At 46.5% G+C, this 19,911-nt stretch overlaps 1 protein-coding gene across 5 annotated transcripts in view; it reads right to left on the reverse strand.

Annotated features, from left to right (window-relative positions):
• Nucleotides 1–19,911, reverse strand: part of LOC138498119 (leukocyte cell-derived chemotaxin-2-like) — a 430,369-nt gene that overhangs the window by 296,328 nt on the left and 114,130 nt on the right. For 4 of the 5 annotated variants that reach the window (XR_011278697.1, XM_069621982.1, XM_069621981.1 and 1 more), the window contains exon 3: nt 8,262–8,399. The exons of the other annotated variant lie outside the window; for it this stretch is intronic. Coding sequence is in view for 3 of the 4 variants with exons in the window: in XM_069621982.1 (XP_069478083.1) it covers nt 8,262–8,399 (138 nt within the window). In the remaining variant the exon portion in view is untranslated. The remainder of the gene's footprint in view (nt 1–8,261; nt 8,400–19,911) is intronic. 5 annotated transcript variants of the gene reach the window in all.

A 19,911-nucleotide genomic window follows, 5' to 3' on the forward strand; every position in this document is an offset into this window, starting at 1 on the left:
AGCAAAGGTACGTAAATCCTGCATGGTGTAAAGCGAAGTGAACTGTGTAACTGGCAAGTGTGGACCCGTTTGAGGTATGCCTGCAAAATGGGGTGAAATACGATAACCCTGTGAACATTGTGTTGACAAGAGTGAACCCGGCTAAGGGGAAGATTGTTTAACCTCTCAACTGCCAATGGTTTTCCCACCCAGTGCCACACCATTTTTTGGTGATTTTGGTATGTCGCAATTCAATCCCTTGTAACTTTTTTGTTACATGTGATATCTTGGTCCAGATTTGGCCCCCTTTCTTCCCACACATGTAGGTTGGCATAATGCCACCAAGGAATCCTAGTTTGCTGAATGGTGCTGAGAGAAAATAAACAAAAAGGGAGCACATTTTGTGTTTTTTCAGAAAATGCTAATCAAATGATGTACAAAGAAGCCTGTGTTTTTTTCCTTGTAATTGTTAGGAACAATGGTTTGCTGTTCTGAATTCACCATTTTTTCAGGCTTTCAAGAACTGGTTGAGTGGAAACCAAAAAAACATATTTTTATAAGGTTACCATCAGTTTTGTGAGAGGCAGGCGTTTTTTTTCCAATAGGAAATGCGTGGACGGAATGGAAGAGGAGCGTGGGAAAGCTGAATGGGAAGACAGAAAGGCATACTTTTCTGAAAAGTAGACAAAATTCCAAGTTTGGGAAGGGGTCACTTGTGCAGGTCAGGCAAGAACTATGTGGGTAAAATTCCCATAGTTTGGGGAAAAATTGGAAAAATGACAGAAAAAGGCATGTGCTCGACATGGTTGGACCTGTAAGGTAATGGAATATTGAGACACGCAATGCATCGCTGCAATCCCCCGACTCTATCAGTTCTGAAATCACACATTTTCTGTAATGCTCGAATCGCCGTAGAATGTATTACCCACATGCCCCGGCAAAGTCTGGAATTTAGAAGAAAAAAAAAATTACAGACATTTCACACCTGGAAACCACGAGACACGCTGCCAGCAACACATATCTTACCTTCCCGTGTTCCCAGAGCTGTTCCAATGGAAACGGTACCTCACATGCGTGGGTCCACCTACCTGGGCGCAAAGGGAAAAGGCTAAACCAATGGTAACCCCAAGTGTTTCGGGAGAGCAGATTTTACAGGAATTTGCTCTTGTGGACAATTTACAGATTTGGGCCTGGGGTGTCGCAGCCACCAAGGAAAGTGGGGGACCCCATGCATTTTTTAAAAGAAGAAGACACCTGTAGAAATCTACGGAGGTTTGTCTTGTGCAAATTGCCCTAGATTTTATTACCCACAATCCCCAGCAAAGTCCGACATTTAGTAAACAAAACCTAATTTTCCGACATTTCCCACCTGGAAACAACCAAAACACACTGCCAACAACACATGTCATACCTTCTCGCGTTCCCACAGGTGTCCCAACGAAAATGTTACCTCACATGTGTGGGTACACCTACCTGGGCGAAAAAGGGAGACGGCTAAACTACTGGTATCCCAAAGTGTGTCGGGAGAGCAGATTTTGCAGGAATTTGCTCTTATGCTCATGATGTCTGATTTTTCGCTTCCCTTGTAGTTGAGAACATGCGCATTCCAGGTGGAACCGTCAGAAAACATAAGCTATCACTAATTATTGGCTCTGGACAACGGCGCCACAGATAGAAAACATTGGGCGAGTGGGACATTTGACAATTCTTCACTAAAGATTGGAAGTATGCGTTTACATTATGAAGGGTGCTATACTAGATGCAATACTACAAATTGTTTATAGGTACAAATAGGAGAGGTAGTTGTTCTCACCCTCTGCCTTTGTTGAACAGGCTCTGCTGTGAATCACTAGTGCACTGAGTATTTATTCCATGGTTTTCACTACCCCCATGACATAATATTGGAGGTGGGTGTAAATCTATATGATTATGAAAGAATTATACACACAATTGATTTGTTTTGGTGATGTAAAAATAATGAGGTTGGCTGGATCCATTTGTTAACGAGGATCTACTGTTTGTATTTTAGTGTTTTGAGAGGACATCTCCCACTTCATAGTCTTAAGAGTGAGGCATCATTGGAGCCCCACCACCGCCCTGAAGAAGGTTGGGTTAAAAAAAGGGCAACAACAGAAGCCCACATAACCAACTGAAACACGTGTAGACTAGTTGACAAGCTGATTTGGCTGTTTAACAAGGAGACACATTTGTAATTGAGAAGGCTGTGATGGAATAGTCGTATTTAATGTTGAAGGTTATATAGAATGTATAACCTAGTTAACCATGCAATACATAGGTGCTATGTGTTAATGAGCGAGTGTGAATGTATGGTGGAGTGAAATGAATGAGGTGTGATTAATGTTCAAATAGAAATGTGTATTGTTTTTTATGAGAATACAGTACAATGTTTTTTCTAACATGACATTGTGTGATAAATTTGATGTTTTTGTGAGTACTTGGTGAACAAGTTTCTTTCTAACCTCATAGCTATGGTCCAATTTTGTGTGTTTTCTCATACACAGCCTACAGATTTGGGCCTGGGGTGTTGTAGCCACAGAGGAAAACAGGGAACCCCATGCATTTCTGAAAAGAAGACACCCGTGGGAATCCACAGAGGTCTGACTTGCGTGAATCGCCCTAGAATGTATTACCCACAAGCCCCGGCAAATCTGAAATTCAGGAAAAGAAACACAATTTTCAGACATTTCCCACCTGGAACCCACCAAAACACGCCGCCTTGGACACATGTCCTACCTTCCTGCATTTCCACATGTGTCCCGATAAAAACGGTACCTCACCTGTGTGGGTGCACCTACATGGGCGTCAAAGGGAAAAGGCTAAACCACTGCTATCCACCAGATGGTTTGGGGAGACAACCTATAGATTTGGGCCTCTGGTGTCGCAGTCACAAAGGAAAACAGGGAACCCCATAGATTTCTGAAAAGAAGACACCCGTGGGAATCCGCAGAGGTCTGACTTGCGCAAATCACCCTAGAATTTATTACACACATGCCCCGGCAAAGTCCAGAATTTAGAAAATAAAACACAATTTTCAGACATTTCCCACCTGGAAACCACCGAAACACGCCGCCAACAACACATGTCCTACCTTCCTGTCTTCCTGTCTTCCCACAGGAGTCACTGACGAAAACGGTACCTCACATGTGTGTGTGCACCTACCTGGGCATAAAGGGAAAAGGCCAAACCACTGCTATCCCCCAAAGGGTGTGGTGAGACAACCTACAGATCTGTGCCTGGGGTGTCGCAGCCACCAAACAGGGAACCCCATGCATTTCTGAAAGGAAGACACCTTTAGGAATCCACAGAGGTCTGACTTGTGCGAATCACCCTAGAATGTATTATCCACAAGCCCCGGCAAAGTCAGAAATTTAGGAAAACAAACACTATTTTCAGACATTTCCCACATGGAAACCACCGAAACACGTTGCCAACAACACATGTCCTACCTTCCCTCGTTCCCACAGGTTTCCCGACGAAAAAGGTACCTCACATGTGTGGGTGTACCTACCTGGACCAACGGGAAAAGGCTAAACCACTGGTAACGCCAAGTGTGGTGGGAGAGCACATTTTGCAAGAATTTGCTCTTGTGGACAACCTAGAGATTTGGGACTGTGGTGTCGCAGCCACCAAGGAAAATAGGGAACCCCATGCATTTCTGAAAAGAAGACACCAGTGGGAATCCACAGAGGTCTGACTTGCGCAAATCACCCCAGAATGTATTACCCACAAGCCCCAGCAAGTTCAAAACTTATGAAAAAAAATCACAATTTTCAGACATTTCCCACCTGGAAACCACAGAAACACACCGCCAACAACACATGTCCTACCTTCCCACATTCCCACAGGTATCCATATTAAAACAGAACCTCACATATGTGGGTGCACCTATCTGGGCGGATAAGAAAAAGTGTAGACCATCGACAAGTCCAACGACAGTCCCCGGGAGCCCCAGCAGGGTCCCCATCCATTCCCAGAGTGAAATTCTGTAATGCTGCCTAGCCAGAGCTCCAGGATGGTTGGCGGTGATGTCCCTGGCCTTGGGTGGCTGTCTCTCATGTGGGTTGACCGTCCACAGGTCTAGCAGCAGTTTCAGGGAGCCTCAGCAGGCTCCCTGTCCTTTCCCAGAGGGAGATGGTATGACGCAACCCAGCCAGAGCTCAAGGATTGTCGGGTGTGATGCCCCCCATCTCCCATGTGGGTCGACCATCCCCTAGCCCAGCCTGGATATCTGTCTGGCTGCGTTACAGCTTTTCCCTCCGGGGAAGAATGGGGATCCTGCTGTACCTCCCTGCAAGTGCTGCAGGATTTAGGGATGGTCGACCCACATGGGAGACAGGTTCCCAAGGCCGCAGACATCACCTCTGACCATCCTGTAATTCTGGCTGGCCTGTGTTACACCTTTTCTCTCTTGGAAAGGACGGGGACCCTGCTGTTGGTCCCTGGAACCACTGCTGGGTTTGTAGACGGTCAACCCACAGGAAGGACAGCTGCCCAAGGATAGGGACATCACCCCCGACCATCCTTGAGCGCTGGCTGGGCTGCATTACAGAATTTCCACCAGGGAAGAGAAGGGGACCCTGCCAGAGCTCCCTGGGACAGCCGCTGCATTTGGGGATGGTCAACCCATATGGGAGACAGCCAACCAAGGCCAGAGACAATACCCCTGACTATCCTGGAGATCTGGCTGGCCTGTGTTGCAGCTTTTCTCTCTGGGAAAGGACAGGGACCCTGCTGTTGCTCCCTGGAACCGCTGCTGGGTTTGTAGACGGTCAACCCACAGGAAGGACAGCTGCCCAAGGATAGGGACATGACCCCCGACCATCCTTGAGCGCTGGCTGGGCTGCGTTACAGAATTTCCATCAGGGAAGAGAAGGGGACCCTGCCAGAGCTCCCTGGGACAGCCACTGCACTTGGGGATGGTCAACCCATATGGGAGACAGCCAACCAAGGCCAGCTACAATACCCCTGACTATCCTGGAGATCTGGCTGGCCTGTGTTGCAGCTTCTCCCTCCGGGAAAGGTCGGGACCCTGCCCGGGCTCCCTGGGACTGCTGCTGTACTTGGGGATGGTCAACCCAAATGGGAGATGGATACCCAAGGCCGCTGGCATCCCCTCCAACTGTCCTGGAGTTCTTGCTAGCCTGTGTTACAGCTTTACCCCACCAGGGAGCCCAGGCAGTGTGTCAATACCTCTGCGAAGTGAAAAGCTGTAACGCAACCCATCCAGAGCTCCAGGACGGTTGGAGGTGATGTCCTTGGCCTTGGGCATCCATCTCCCATGTGGGTTTACTGCCCCCAAGCACAAGGGTAGTTCCAGGAAGCCCCGGCAGGGTCCCGACCTTTCCCGGAGGGAGAAACTGTAACGCAGGCCAGCCAGAGCTCCACGATAGTCGTGTGGGTTATGTGCCAGGCCTTGGGCAGCTGTCTCCCATGTGGGGTGACCATCTGCAAGGGCAGCGGCAGTCGCAGGGAGCACCAGCAGGGTCCCCATCCCTTCCCGGATGGAAATTGTGTAATGCAGCCCATCCGCATTTTGTATTCTTTGGAGTTTCCTAAATTGGAACGCTGATGCGCTTAGATAAAGGCAGTTTGCTTAATCTAAGCAGGAGGGGATGATGGCGAGGATGGCAGTGATTTGATGTGGGTAGGTAGGTAGGATGGCAGTGATTTGGTGTGGGTAGGTAGGTAGGATGGCAGTGATTTGGTGTGGGTAGGTAGGTAGGATGGCAGAGATTTGGTGTGGGTAGGTAGGTAGGATGGCAGTGATTTGGTGTGGGTAGGTAGGTAGGATGGCAGTGATTTGGTGTGGGTAGGTAGGTAGGATGGCAGTGATTTGGTGTGGGTCGGTAGGTAGGATGGCAGTGATTTGGTGTGGGTAGGTAGGTAGGACGGCAGTGATTTGGTGTGGGTAGGTAGGTAGGATGGCAGAGATTTGGTGTGGGTAGGTAGGTAGGATGGCAGTGATTTGGTGTGGGTAGGTAGGTAGGATGGCAGTGATTTGGTGTGGGTAGGTAGGTAGGATGGCAGTGATTTGGTGTGGGTAGGTAGGTAGGATGGCAGTGATTTGGTGTGGGTCGGTAGGTAGGATGGCCGTGATTTGGTGTGGGTAGGTAGGTAGGATGGCAGTGATTTGGTGTGGGTAGGTAGGTAGGATGGCAGTGATTTGGTGTGGGTAGGTAGGTAGGATGGCAGTGATTTGGTGTGGGTCGGTAGGTAGGATGGCAGTGATTTGGTGTGGGTAGGTGAGGTACGGGACGATTCGCCTGAGGATGCGGAGGTGTGGCCAGGGGATTGGTTGGGAAAGGAGAGCTGTTTTAACGCATTCTAGGATTTCTGTTTATCCAGGGTTGAGGAGGAGGTGGCTCTAAACGAATATCCGCCCCTTTATAAATAAGAGGACTCACTAAAGCTGTTGTGATAGTTGCATTCATGCAAGGTTTTCAAGTGGGGGGGATGCATTATTTCTGCTGCTGCTGCATCCTGGGAAGTACAGGATGGGTTATCTGTCCTAGAGTGGGCATATGCAGACTACGGGGTATAGTCTAGGTGCATTACCGCTGCAGATGGAGGACAGCATCCAGCGGGTCTAACCCTTGCTCTTAACCAGACAGGATTCCTGCAGCAGTCCACCCCTGGCCTTCTCCACGAAAGGAATCACCCGACACCAGGCCACCCAGAGCAGGACATTTTACCACATCTCTGGAGAACTTAAACATCTACACTGGCTGCACGATAAACCCCCATTTGACTTTACCTTTGCATTATCAGGGGGGCAGTCTGAGGTCTTGAACGCAAATGCATTGCTAACCCCCTCCTCAAAACATCTTATCTATCCATCATCATATTATGTTTATTCGGAAGCAAATTATCCATAAACCATACACAAAATAGAACTGCATAGACTACATTACATATATATTAAAAAAAAGATTAAAAAAAAAGATTAAAATGTGCATGTGTGTAAATCAAGATAAAATCCACAGGAGGCATCCAAACGATTCAATAAAATGTTCAGGGTTCCATCATATTTTGGACAGTGAATTTAGTTCTCCGATGCCAGGCCCTTCTCAAGTAGTCCACCATGCCCCGGGCCACTGGCATCATAGCGGCTGAACGCAGATAACATAAAGCAGGCCTAGCCTGAGACAAGCCAGCGGACCTAAGTAGTGGCAGAAGTGTTTTTCGTCTGAGGTCTGTGTAATGTGGGCAAAACAACACAAAGTGTAGAAGGTCCTCCACTGGCCACCGACAGCAGGTGCAAGCTGTAGGTTGCACATTATGAGTCCAGCTTTTTGTTCGTGCCCCTAGCCAAACCGGGCTCGGGTCAAGGCCCAGCGATCTGCAGGATTATCACTGTGTGTTAACACAATATGCCTTCTGTTTGCAAGAATGCCCAAGGCAGCGGACTCCCTATTTGCCACCAAGATGGAATTAAACATTTGTTTGTATGCCCTGACCGCACAGGGGGTCAAGAGGATTGAGGGGCAGAGAAGATTAGCACAATTTAACTGTATAATGCATTTCTGGATGGACATAAGCCAGGGGATTTTCTTTACAGCTGAGCTACTCACCAGGGCTCTTATGATCTTATGTGAAAGAGTGACTTTCTGGTTAGCCCATAGTGCCAGCCAACGCGAGACTGGAGCCAATAGCCACTTGTCAGCAATGTGTGGACATCCCAGTCCCAGTTCTAGCTATCCGAGAGAGACCTATATATATATATTCCCAGCAGCATCCTATAGAAGGCGAACATATGGGAAGAGCAACTACCAACCCACTAAACTAAGACTAGAACCCAATAAGCTACTCTTGGACTGTGCGCTGATGCTCTTTTCTGCACTCCCTTCTTATATATTGGTGGTGATGCCGTATCCAACCCACACCCCCACCTGTTCCTCAATTGCTGCCAAGTCAGGAAGAGGCTATTCCAATAGCTCTGCAATAGTCTCAGAATGTGTTTAGTGCGACGTCCCTTCTTCCCCACGCACAGGTGCCCTGGAGTGGCATGCACACAAGTGGCACAGTACAGACACCAGGGTGGTGGCAGCAGCCACACGTCTGGGCTACACCCACAGGGTGATTATGCCAGTCATAGGATGGCATTCTTGGGACATTTAAGGCCACACTTGAATTATGGAAATCAGGGCCTATGGGCTTTGGCAAAGCTCATTCTGGTTGTACATCACATCTTGGACCCTGGTATTGACACCGAAGGCCTGTGGGTGTCAATACTCGAAGTGGGATCTCATACTGGTCCTTACCATTCTTGCACACAGGCATGTAGTCTGAGCAGCAGTCATGGAAGGTGTGGAAGCAGGCATGGTCACAGTGGCAGTCTACTCGTCTGCAGCTATCCTTTCTTCCAGAGCAGCAAAGTTCTGGTTCTGTGCCACAGCGCCCTGCAGATAATGGCAAACAATAATATATTGCAGTTACATCTTTAAAGGCAGGCCTCTTTCCCAAATGGCAATAAATCCATGCATTCTACATCCGGTCAATGCTGCAATGAGAAGGTGAAAGGTTCAAGTGTCCAAACACAAACAGTGCAAGGATGCGGTGCTGGCGCAAAGAGGACTGGGCGCGTGGCCAGGGCGGGGCATGGGGCTGATTGGTGACGGAGTCAAGAGTGTTCAAACTGTGGCATACATGGAGAGGGCTGGGGAGATCGGCCGGACATAATACTGCCTTTCAAATGTTCTGTGCTGTGCGCATCCTTCTGCATGCAACATGTGTGACTGCATGCCGAATGAGGCGTGGGAAGAGCATGGCTGCCATGGCCATAACCTGTTTAAAAGAGCGGGATCCCTCTTCTCCCTCAGTCCAAGCTTCAGAACGGCTGCCGAAGGAAGACAGCATAGTCTCCCAGATGGCGTAGCAATCACTCCTGTTGGCATGGCAATCACTCCTGATCTTCAGAACGGTTCAATAGGTTTTATTCTCATTTTGGTGCGTCCTAAAGCCGTCCATCTCTCTCATATCTCCCTGGGTACCTCCTCCCTAATGCAGTCGTCCGTAGTCACTCCCCACCCCTTTAGTTAGCACTAGTGGTAACCCCCCCCTTTAGTTAGCACTAGCGGTAACTCCCCTGTTTAGTTAGCACTAGCGGTACCCCCCAGTTTAGTTAGCACTAGCGGTAACCCCCCTGTTTAGTTAGCACTAGCGGTAACCCCCAGTTTAGTTAGCACTAGCGGTAACCCCCCTGTTTAGTTAGCACTAGCAGTAACCCCCCTGTTTAGTTAGCACTAGCGGTAAGCCCCAGTTTAGTTAGCACTAGCGGTAACCCCCCAGTTTAGTTAGCACTAGCGGTAACCCCCAGTTTAGTTAGCACTAGCGGTAACCACCATTGTCTGATTGCAGCCTTGGGCTAGCAATGTCTCCCCACATCTGAACCCCATCAGGGATTGAGTAACTGTCCCACTCTACCCAGTTGTTAGTGTTCTAATTGGAGATTGGGATGGTGCCTTGGACTTGCTACAACTTATAGAAGGAGGAAGCCCTGTATACAATAGACTAAGGGTAGTTAGCAATGTATACTTTGTCTGTGCCCGGGAGGACAATGATCCATATTTATAGAATGAGACAAAGCTATAATATAGATGCCAGAGAACACAGAACTCCCAGGATTGGAGTACCACAAGGGGACCAGTCACAGTTAAAAGATAAGTATCAGGTTTATTAGGTCACAAAGGTAAAAACTAATTAAATAATGCGGTCCACAGTCCAAAGAACAAACTCGAACAGAAGTTACGTGACAAGCTTGGCTAACTAGTTAACAGTGTATCAAAATAAACACTCAAAACACAGAACGGTACATATCAAATCAAGGGTGTAGTACCCTACAATAGTTAGAGTCAATGTGTCATAAATTTGTATCTCTGGTTAAAATACAGAGAGATATCTCGACATGTTTCTGTTCCTAGAATTAGTATGGAACATTCATCAGGAGGTACATAGATGACAACGTAACCAAGTTAACAGTGAAAAACAAATATTAACAATGAAGATTTCATAGCATCTGTAAAGTAAAAACACAAAAAGGGCAGAAAGGGCAAAAAGTGAGCTCATGAATAGCAATTTGAATTGCAAGGTTCAAAATACATGAACTATGGCATTAAAAAAGATGATGCCTGTGGGTGCTCTCAACTGGAAGGTAGTAGGAGCAATTATGCTTGAATATCTCAAGAACAAAGCACTACCCCAAGGACTTACAGTCCAGAATGAACCCAGATTGTTCCTTGATAATGAGAAGTTTAGAGTACAATGGAGCTATATAGCTAATCGCTGTGGCCGTGATTGGCTTATTCTGATTATTGATACAGCCAAAGAAACATCTACCAAAATCGAAATTGAACTACTCAAAATCGAAGAAAATATAAAAAAACTACTACCATTGGACACCTATAAAAAACGTCTTGAAGAAATTGAAAAGGAAATGAAGGAATTTAAAACTACGAATACCAACGAACGGATCCAACGCATGAAAAAAGATCTAGCCCGATTCTCGCATGAGAAAGCCTTCCCGTATGTTAAAGACGATTATGTCAACAAAACCCTGCAAACCAATGGCCCAAATAGGTACAACAGACGAGTTAGGTTTCGCAATACCTCATACAGTACAAGTCATGATAGCAGTGACCCTGATGACGCAGGCGAAGGTACGTCCTCCGGGAACAAGGCATCCAACAAAAGAGGAAGAGGTCAACCCACAAGACGGCAAAACAACGGAGGAAGAAGAGGTAATCAGGGCCGTTTTTTATCTCTCTGTATTTTAACCAGAGATACAAATTTATGACACATTGACTCTAACTATTGTAGGGTACTACACCCTTGATTTGATATGTACCGTTCTGTGTTTTGTGTGTTTATTTTGATACACTGTTAACTAGCTAGCCAAGCTTGTCACGTAACTTCTGTTCGAGTTTGTTCTTTGTTATAAATTGTTTGTAATGTGGACCGCATTATTTAATTAGTTTTTACCTTTGTGACCTAATAAACCTGATACTTATCTTTTAACTGTGACTGGTCCCGTTGTGGTACTCCAATCCTGGGAGTTCTGTGTTCTCTGGCATCTATATTATAGCTTTGTCTCATTCTATAAATATGGCCTTGGACTTGCTCACTGGGAATCAGGCAGCTTCATTGCGCGGCACGCCCACTCTCGCCTCTTCTCATCCACTCTTACTGTCCCACCCTCCATCTTACTCCTCCCACCACATTTCTGTCCCTTCCATGTTTCACTTCTCCTACTTCTTGTCTCCAACCTTTGATGTCACTTCTCCTCCCACTCCACTTCGCTACTCCTCTTCTCTACTAATACTCACCGCCGCCACACTACTACTCCTACTACTCTGCTCCTCCCAACACTACTCTGTTCCACCCAACACTACTCTGCTCCTCCCACTACTATTCTCCTCCTCCCACTGCTCCTCCCTCTGAACCACTACTACTCTGTCCAAACTGCTACTCCCCCCTCCAGGTCACTAGTCCCACTTTCCTTCTCCACACCACTACTCAAACACCCTCCTTCCATCCTCTACCCTTCATTTCACATTCAATTCCTTCACTAACCGCTCCATTCACTCGTCACACAGATTCACACACTCACACTGCTGTACTCTTGCCTGCACTAAACCAATACCTCACCTTCTCAAATAATATCCTCCACACCGCGTCTCTTCCTCCTGCGGATCTCTTGGTCTGCCTCCGTCTCCTCCTCTGACCTCACCTGAAAAGTCCACACCTTGTGGTTTCCTGTTCCCTTCTCCCTGCCATTGGCCAACTCTCCCTATCCATTCCTGGTGCCCTACCCCAGCAAGCAAGGTATTACAGAGCAACAGAAATGGCATAAAATGTGTGTTAAGCCCAAGCCACTTTCTCCCCACGGGGCTGCCGCGGTATGACAACGGTAGTGCGCAAAGTCCCGTGTTCAAGTTCTGCCTACGGGGCTCTGATATCTTCCTAAAAGGCCTCCCCAAGCGAGAGAATGCGAGACCCAGGGCAATATGGAGAGGATCCCCAATTCACTTTCCTCTGGGGCCCATCACATGGCAGGGGACAGTTAAATGAGGTAGCCCTGTGGACTCTATTCTCAATGGAGGAACCGAAAAATACAAACACCCTTATGTGCCCTGGACCTTGAAGATATTCAATTCAGGGCTCGTGGAGTCAAAGTTGAGTTGACCCCATTGTCTGCCAAACCAGAGCGCACCTCCTTCCTTCCCAGACTCAATCCATAGGTCTGTTAAGTCGATATGTAGAGGGCTGAAGTTCTCACTAACGAGAACCAATGCTGAAAGCAGAAGAAAAGAGGCTGAAGCAATGTACTACATGATCCATAGCCAACCTAGGCTTAGTCCATACCCTCTTCTCTAAGAGAAGACTACACTAGTGGAGGACACATTCAGTTCACAGAGCACAAGTCTGTCCTACCACCCACAAAGCCCTTTGCTTCTCTTTCACAAACAGACCACACCCTACAAATCAAATGTTCAGAGAACTGGGAGCAGACAAGAGAAGGCCGCTACATATAAAAATAAAATCAGACTCACTGTATTTACAAGCATGACATACATTTTGGGACACATAATTTTTCTAAGATTGGCCCAGCCGTTGTGATTTACTAAGCTCACCCGAGGCAATAACAGGCAACCAATCAGAACCACTCATTAATTCATTGGCACAGAAGCATTTATTCATGCAAAGCCCAACTCAGAGGGTGGAGTGAGAGTGTTTCCCCTGAGCCCTCACTTCCTTTAGGCCCCTTTATTTTATATTATATTATTTTGTTGTTTACAGAGGAGCACTATACAGGGTGTGGGCAGCCAGCATTGGGGACCTAGCTCGGTAGCAGAGGAGCACTATACAGGGTGTGGGCAGCCAGCATTTGTACTGGCATCTTTCAACACTAGCGCAGTAATGTGAGTTGAGGTCGATGGATCAACATATGTGCCCATTGAAATTAGACCTTGGTCAGGTGTTGTTGAAAAAGGCAATTTATTTTTGAGATTTGAGAAATTGGAGAATTGCGGGGGCATTCTTAGCCGATATTGGGACTGAGTTGGTGGGTGCGTGACCAGAGAAGTATTGTTTGCGCGTTCTCTCTTTACAGACAAGTTGCGATTCGAGTCGGTTTGTCGATTTGCTGTGCGAGGACCTTGTGCCTGCCACCAGATATGTGGAGCTTAGCCGTGGGTGGAACCCTGACTGATAAAAAATGTTTAGGTGTATGTGTTCATTTCTGGTGAGTAGTTGTGTAGAAACTACTTTTTCCAAGGTTTTGCCAATAAACAGGAGGTTCATAATAGGCCAGTAGTTGGCAAGGCTGTCTGGGTCTAGTGTTGTTTTTTTCAAAAGGTGTCATATGAGACCAGTCTTGAGGGTGTCCGGGAATGACTCATCTGGGAAGGAATCAATAATGTTGCTGAGGTGTGCTTTGAGGGTCTGGGCCATCAGTTGTTTAATGATGGATGCCGTGATCATAACGTCAGAATAGGAAATTGGTCTGAGAGAGGCGATTGTTTTTTTTGCTCTTGTTATAGTCTCAGTAATCGGAATCCTATGTTTGGCACTAAGAGGTTTGAGGTTGGACAGATCGCCACGGTTATGATTTTCTTGTCGCCGTTTGCATAGGGCTCTGCTTGAGCGTTTGTTGGAGGCGAGCCAGAGGTGTACCAAGGACCAGATGGTTTGCTCTTTGCATGGCTAGTTTTTAAGGGGGCATGAGTGCCCAAAAGTTTAATTGTGGAATTATTCAATAATTTTAGGAGGACTGAGGCGTTCCCTGTGGTGGGTAAGTCTGCGAAGTTTGCTTCTCGCTACTTGACCGGGAAGGTTTTGAATGAGTGACACTGAGTGAAGGGGCGTTTAGCCTGACCTTTGTGGGCCGTAGTTCAGCAGGCGATTGATAATGTTATGGTGGCATGGACAGAGCAGTTGAGTGGAATAGGTTCTGCACAATGAAAGAGTCATTCCTGTGCGGTGGTCTGTATATGTGGTGGAAGGTGACAGATTCCTTGGGAGATAAAGGGAACCAGTAGGCGAGTGATTTGGACAAGCTTGTTCTGGGGGAGTGTTTGATGGAGCATGGCCAATCGCTCCTGTGGCTGATTGCACCTCCGTCTTCTGCCCTTCCTGGCCGGTCACCATGTTGGATGCAGTAACCTGGGGAAGGAGGATGTCAAAAACATGGGGGGAAGATGCAGTAAACCATGTGACAGTGTTAAACAGGGCATCAAGTTTGTTGCATGCAATGAGGTTGGCGATCCCTCCAGTGTGAGCGACTGCTGAGCTGGCATTGATCAGCATGAGATGGCAGGTCCTTGTGGTCCAAGGGTGTTGCATTAGGGGCAAGCGTGATAGGGATGAGATTAGCTAGAATAGCTTTCAAAGTCGTGGGGTAGCCGAGGGCGATTGCCCAGTCCAACTCTAATGAGGGTGGGGTTAGGCTGTGGAGGGAGGAGACAAATGGGGAAAACTTGAGGATACCTATGGAGGCCTGGTGAAATAGGCCATGGGCAGAGAAACTGAGTGGTAGGGCCATGTCACGTGAGCAGCAGCCTTTTTAATGCTTATGCCTGGAGCTGGTCTAGAGTCCTTAAGTAGAGGCTTGGAAGGCATGAAAACTGGTGGAGGGTGGAGCAACTGAGTGGCAGTGCCTGGTCAAGTGACCAGCAGCCTCCTGTAAAGAACTCATGGTGGCAACAGTAAAGATGGACACAAGTGATCACAGTTCAAGGGTGTTTATTAAACTGTATAAATGGGTGAGGAAAAATGCCTAATCTAAACCTAAATCTAACATGGGAGCAAGCTACGACCATCAAATCATAATAAGGCAGTACTAGTGGCGTCTTGTCAAATAAAGGGGCCTATACTAAAAAAACATATTGCAAATCCTTACCACTTAATACAAAAAGTCAGGATGTTATAGCCAAGGGTCTCCCTTCCCCATGTTTTGAGCACAGGACAAGGCGGGGCTCCTGAGCGCAGCACACACTCGAGTTTTCCCAGCACGAGACTACAGTTCCATTCTCAGGTATAAGGATCTTCTGTGGTTAAGTCTCTTTCCTACAAAAAGTCTCTTGCCACCGAGGACCTAATGTGTTCAAAATAACAAAACAAAAAGATCCTTTCTGTATGTACGTTGTGTGATGGCTTTTCACCCCTGGATCCCCCTCTTCTGGGCTAAGATCCCTCTCAAAAGCAGCCTCCCTCTGTCAGGTTCACTACGGTTTTTATTTACAAGATTTCTCCTTTTGGATTCACACATGTTAATATCTTTTTAAACAATACAATGTGTACATCCCTCCGTCGAGCTCACTCTTGCCAAACACACAGTTCCTTCTCCTTTCTCACTATGCGGGATTCATCTCCCTTAGTTTCTCAATTATGTGTCGGTCAAAGACTTTCAACTGTACAGGGGGGGTTTGCTAGACCCCTGTATGACCACTTTGACCTTTTCCTTATGGCTCTCCTGGGGACTTCTGATATCTGTAGTTTCAACAATAGGGGAATCAACCGGAGCCTATCAAGTGAGCATCCACATGGTGCCGGACTCCTCAGCAGCTGGTTTTCCCCTATTCGCAACTTTCGTTCAACACAGTTCTTTTTTTTATCGGTTCTCTTTCGACTCACTGGTTGTGATGAACCACTTGGCTTTTCTTGTTTCTGGAGTCAAGGATGGTACCACGGTAGCAAGCGTCTCTCACATCTTTGATTATCAGTATAGGAGGGCTCGGTTTACCGTCGACATCTGCTGCAACACACGCTGGCTATTGTTAACTTTCTTAGGATACCTTTCACAGAGTTTCGTGGGTCTTGGTTGAAGAGGGCAAGGTCTCTTCTCTCCTTGTCGCCCCATCAGTTCTCACCACTTTTCTCCTCCTCTTGAACTACTGCTGTGGGTTAGCTGTCTCATTGTGCGGTTTGCCTTGCTCGTAGTGTGCTCTTGTGCCCCACCTTTTATCCCTGTGGGGAAGGGAAAGTGCCGTCAGGTGTGTGTGGTTCTGGTCAATTGTCTGACTTTGCCTGACCTTTGTTGGGACATGTCAGTAAATGGCTCTCGTATTAGTCGATTGTCTTTCGTAGTGTAAGAAAGTGTTTGTGTCGGAAACAGTGGTCTATTGTCTGAGTATCCTACGTGGTAGGATGGGAAAAAGGAGTAATAAGAAGGGGGATACCGCTTCTCACCCATCGTTGTCCCACCTCTACTCCCCGAGGAGCCCTCATCCGGGTGATCCTCCCACACTGGTCCACCCCCAGGAACTGGATCCAGTAGCGATGGCCATGTTCTGGCCACCTGGATGACAGATTCCCAGGGACTAGTCAGGGAGTCACCTTCAGGTTTCTCACATACCCTACCCCCATGCCATGTAGCCACATTTGTTTCACATGGGAACCAAGAAAGAAAATCTACATTTCCCTGATCTTTTCCTTTTCGGTGTTCCACAGTGAAACAATAGTATTGTAGGTCTAGAAATCATTGCATGACCTGAGGGTTGGAGTCTGCGTTGGCTAATCCAAACTAGGGGTAACTGATCTGTAATGAGTGGGAAATTTCATCCTAATAGGTATTATCTAAGTTATATAGTGGCCCACTCGATGGCCAGGGTCTCTTGTTCCAATACGGAGTCATTTGTTTCACGTGGGAACAGCTTGCGACTAGTAAATAATATGGGGTGTTCCAATGCATCGCAAACCTGTGACCGGATGGCTCCTAACCCTGTAAGGGAGGCATCCATCTGTAACATAAACTTCTTCGAGAAGTCAAATACCTTTAGGATTGGGTTCTGGCACAGCGTCTGTTTCAAGGTGTTATGACATATCTCATCCTCGTCATTCCAATGAAGTCTCTGGGGTTCTGCATTCTTAAGTTTATTTGTCAGCCGGGCTGTTTTATCCGAAAAGTTAGGTATAAACCTACTGTAATGTCCTATTAACCTGAGAAAAGCTCTAAGTTCTCTTTGAGTCTTGGGGGTTGGTGTATCTAAGATGGCTTTTACTTTCTCATGTTGGGGCTGTACATTCCCATTCCCTATGAAGAAGCCAAGGTATTTTACGGCTGACTGGGCCAATCTGCACTTAGCTGTATTAGAAGTTATGCCAGCGTTTCTGAGTACTTTCATGATGGTATAAAGATGGAAGAGATGGTCCTCCCACGTCCTACTATAAATGACAATATCGTCAATTTAAGCTCTGCAGAAATCGGAAAAGGGTTGTAGGATTTGAACCATGAGTCGTTGGAAAGTGGCTGGCGTGCTGTGTAAGCCAAAAGGAAGGATTTTGAATTGGAACAATCCAGGAGCCGTTATAAATGCGCTCTTTTCCTTATCTGACCATTACACAGGGACTTGCCAGTACCCTTTGGGTAAATCTCGGGTAGATAGAAAGGTGGCTGTTCTGAGTTTATCAATTAGGTCATTAGTGTGTGGCATGGGAAAGGCATCAAAGTCTGACATGGCATTAACTTGCCGGAAATCTATGCAGAATCTCCAGGAATTGTCAGGTTTAGTGACCAACACGATAGGAGAGGACCATAGACTTGAAGGAGTCTCGATAATATAGGCTTTCAACATTTTGTTGACTTCCTCAATCAATATCTGTTTATGGGCTTCTGGGAGCCTATATATTTTTAAATGAACCACTTTACCTTTATGTGTTCTAATATAGTGGTATGTGTCTTTTCCTCTTTCCGGGTTTTCTGAGAATGCATCAGGAAAGGAGACAACTACATCTTTTAGATCTTCTTGTTGTTTGATAGATAGCTCGCGAGGAATTAAGTCAAAGTTATCTATGTCTTCGGGAACCAGACCGGCTGGTACTTTGGCATGGGTAGCGGATGGGTTCTCTTTCCACTCATTCAAGAGGTTTACGTTATACAAATGGACCTTCTGTTTTCTGTCTGGTTGGGCTACTTTATAAGTACAGGTTCCTGTTCGTTCTACTATATCATAAATTCTGAGACAAGTTTGTTTTCTGAGGTGGGTAAGAGGACCAGCATTTTTTGTCTTATGAAGAATGATCTTAAATTCACTTTTATGTCATAAGTGGATTTTTGTTGGCTCTGGGCCTTTTCCATATGGGTACAAACTAAGTATTGAACCAATTTCATATGTTCTTGCATTCTGGTGGTGGTTTGTGACATGGGAATGGGGGCCTCCTCTTGTTCTTCCCAGATTTCCCGGAGCATGTCCAGGACATCTCGGGCACTCTACCACAGAGTAGTTGAAAAGGAGAGAAACCTGTGGAAGCCTGTGGGGTTTTCCTTACTGCAAATAGTGCCCACATGATCATTCAGCCCCAGTCTTTCCTGTCCTTATGCACCAATTTTGGTAAAATTTGCGTCAGGGTTTTATTGAATCTTTCTACCAAACCATCGGTTTGGGGGTGGTATACAGAAGTGCGCAAGGTGCTAATGTGGAGCAGCTCTTTGACCTCGGCCATAAGCTTACTCAGAAAATTCAAACCCTGGTCTGTCAGTATTTCCTTGGAAAAGCTGACCCTCGAGAAATATGGTAGAAGGTGCTTAAGCATCTGTTGGGTGGTATTATTTCACACTGGGAATGCTTCAGGGTATCAGGTCGCATAATCCACAACCACAGGGACATATTCATTGCCTAGTCTGGATGTCTCTAGAGGTCCAATTATATCCATACCGATTCTCGAAAAGGGGACCTCTATAATCGGCAGCAGGTTTAGAGAGGCAGGTAATGGGATGTGCGTGATGGTCTTTTGACATATTTCACACATTTGTATGAAGGTCTTTATATCTGTGTGGATAATACCTGGCCAGTAAAACTTTCCACTAATATGCACCTGGGTTTTAGATTGTACTAAATGGCCCCCAGTAAGATGGGAATGCACGATCTCTAGCACAAACTTCCGGTGGCTCTTGGGTATTACCAACTGTGCTTTTACTAAACATTCCGTAGATGTCTCTTGTCTTTAAAGTAGTCCTTGTTTTAAAAAGTAAAAGGGATTCCTTTCTCTAAGCCTTCTCCTTCCGGTATTGAATGTAAAAAAGCGGCAGTGAGAGCTGGATCATTTCACTGGGCAAAGGCTAGGGCGGGATAGATGGTAGGCTCTTCTGCCTTCCTTTTTTCGATGTTTAGAGATTTAGCAGCTTCCCCAAAACTTAAGTTACCTCTTTCTGTTTTATCCGGTTCACTTTCTTTAAGTTGAGGAAATAGAGCTCTTTCCAAAATTCCTGGGGCAATTTGATCTGCACGACGTACCTCAAAAGGGACCTCACCATGATTCTGTAAGAGAATCTTCACATCTCGTCGAGTTGGGATCAATAACACCTGCTAAGACATCTATCCCGAACTTCCACGCTAGGCCAGATTTCGGGGCCAATCTTAGGTAGCACCCCGTAGGGGGTAACAAAACCTAGTCTGTAGGAAACATTCCTCTTTTCCCAGGGGGGATAATAGCTTCCCTGCTGCTAAAGATATTGAACACACTTGATTCCTTGGTGGTGATGGAAGGGTTGGAACCTCTCTGACTACGTTTTTGAAATTGTAGGGTTCCCCAATTAGTTTCAATTGAGTCACATCCCACTGCTGACACCAACAGTAAAGACAGACACAAGTGATCACAGTTCAAGGGTGTTTATTAAACTGTATAAATGGGTGAGAAAAATGCCTTATCTAAACCCAAATCTAAGATGGGAGCAAGTTACGACCATCAAAACATAATAAGGCAGTCCTAGTGGCATCTTGTTAAATAAAAGGGCCTATACAAAAAAACAAAAACAAATATTGCCAATCCTTACCATTAAATACAAAAAGAGTGTGGGATAGTGCCCATAAAAAAGAAAGAAGTATTCACAAATGATAAGTAAGGATGTTATAGCCAGGGTTTCCCTTCCCCACGTTTTGAGGACGGGACAAGGCGGGACTCCTGAGCGTAGCACAC

This window comes from Ambystoma mexicanum, chromosome 5q (assembly GCF_040938575.1).
Source record: "Ambystoma mexicanum isolate Mex_15411 chromosome 5q, UKY_AmexF1_1, whole genome shotgun sequence".
NCBI lineage: Eukaryota > Metazoa > Chordata > Amphibia > Caudata > Ambystomatidae > Ambystoma > Ambystoma mexicanum.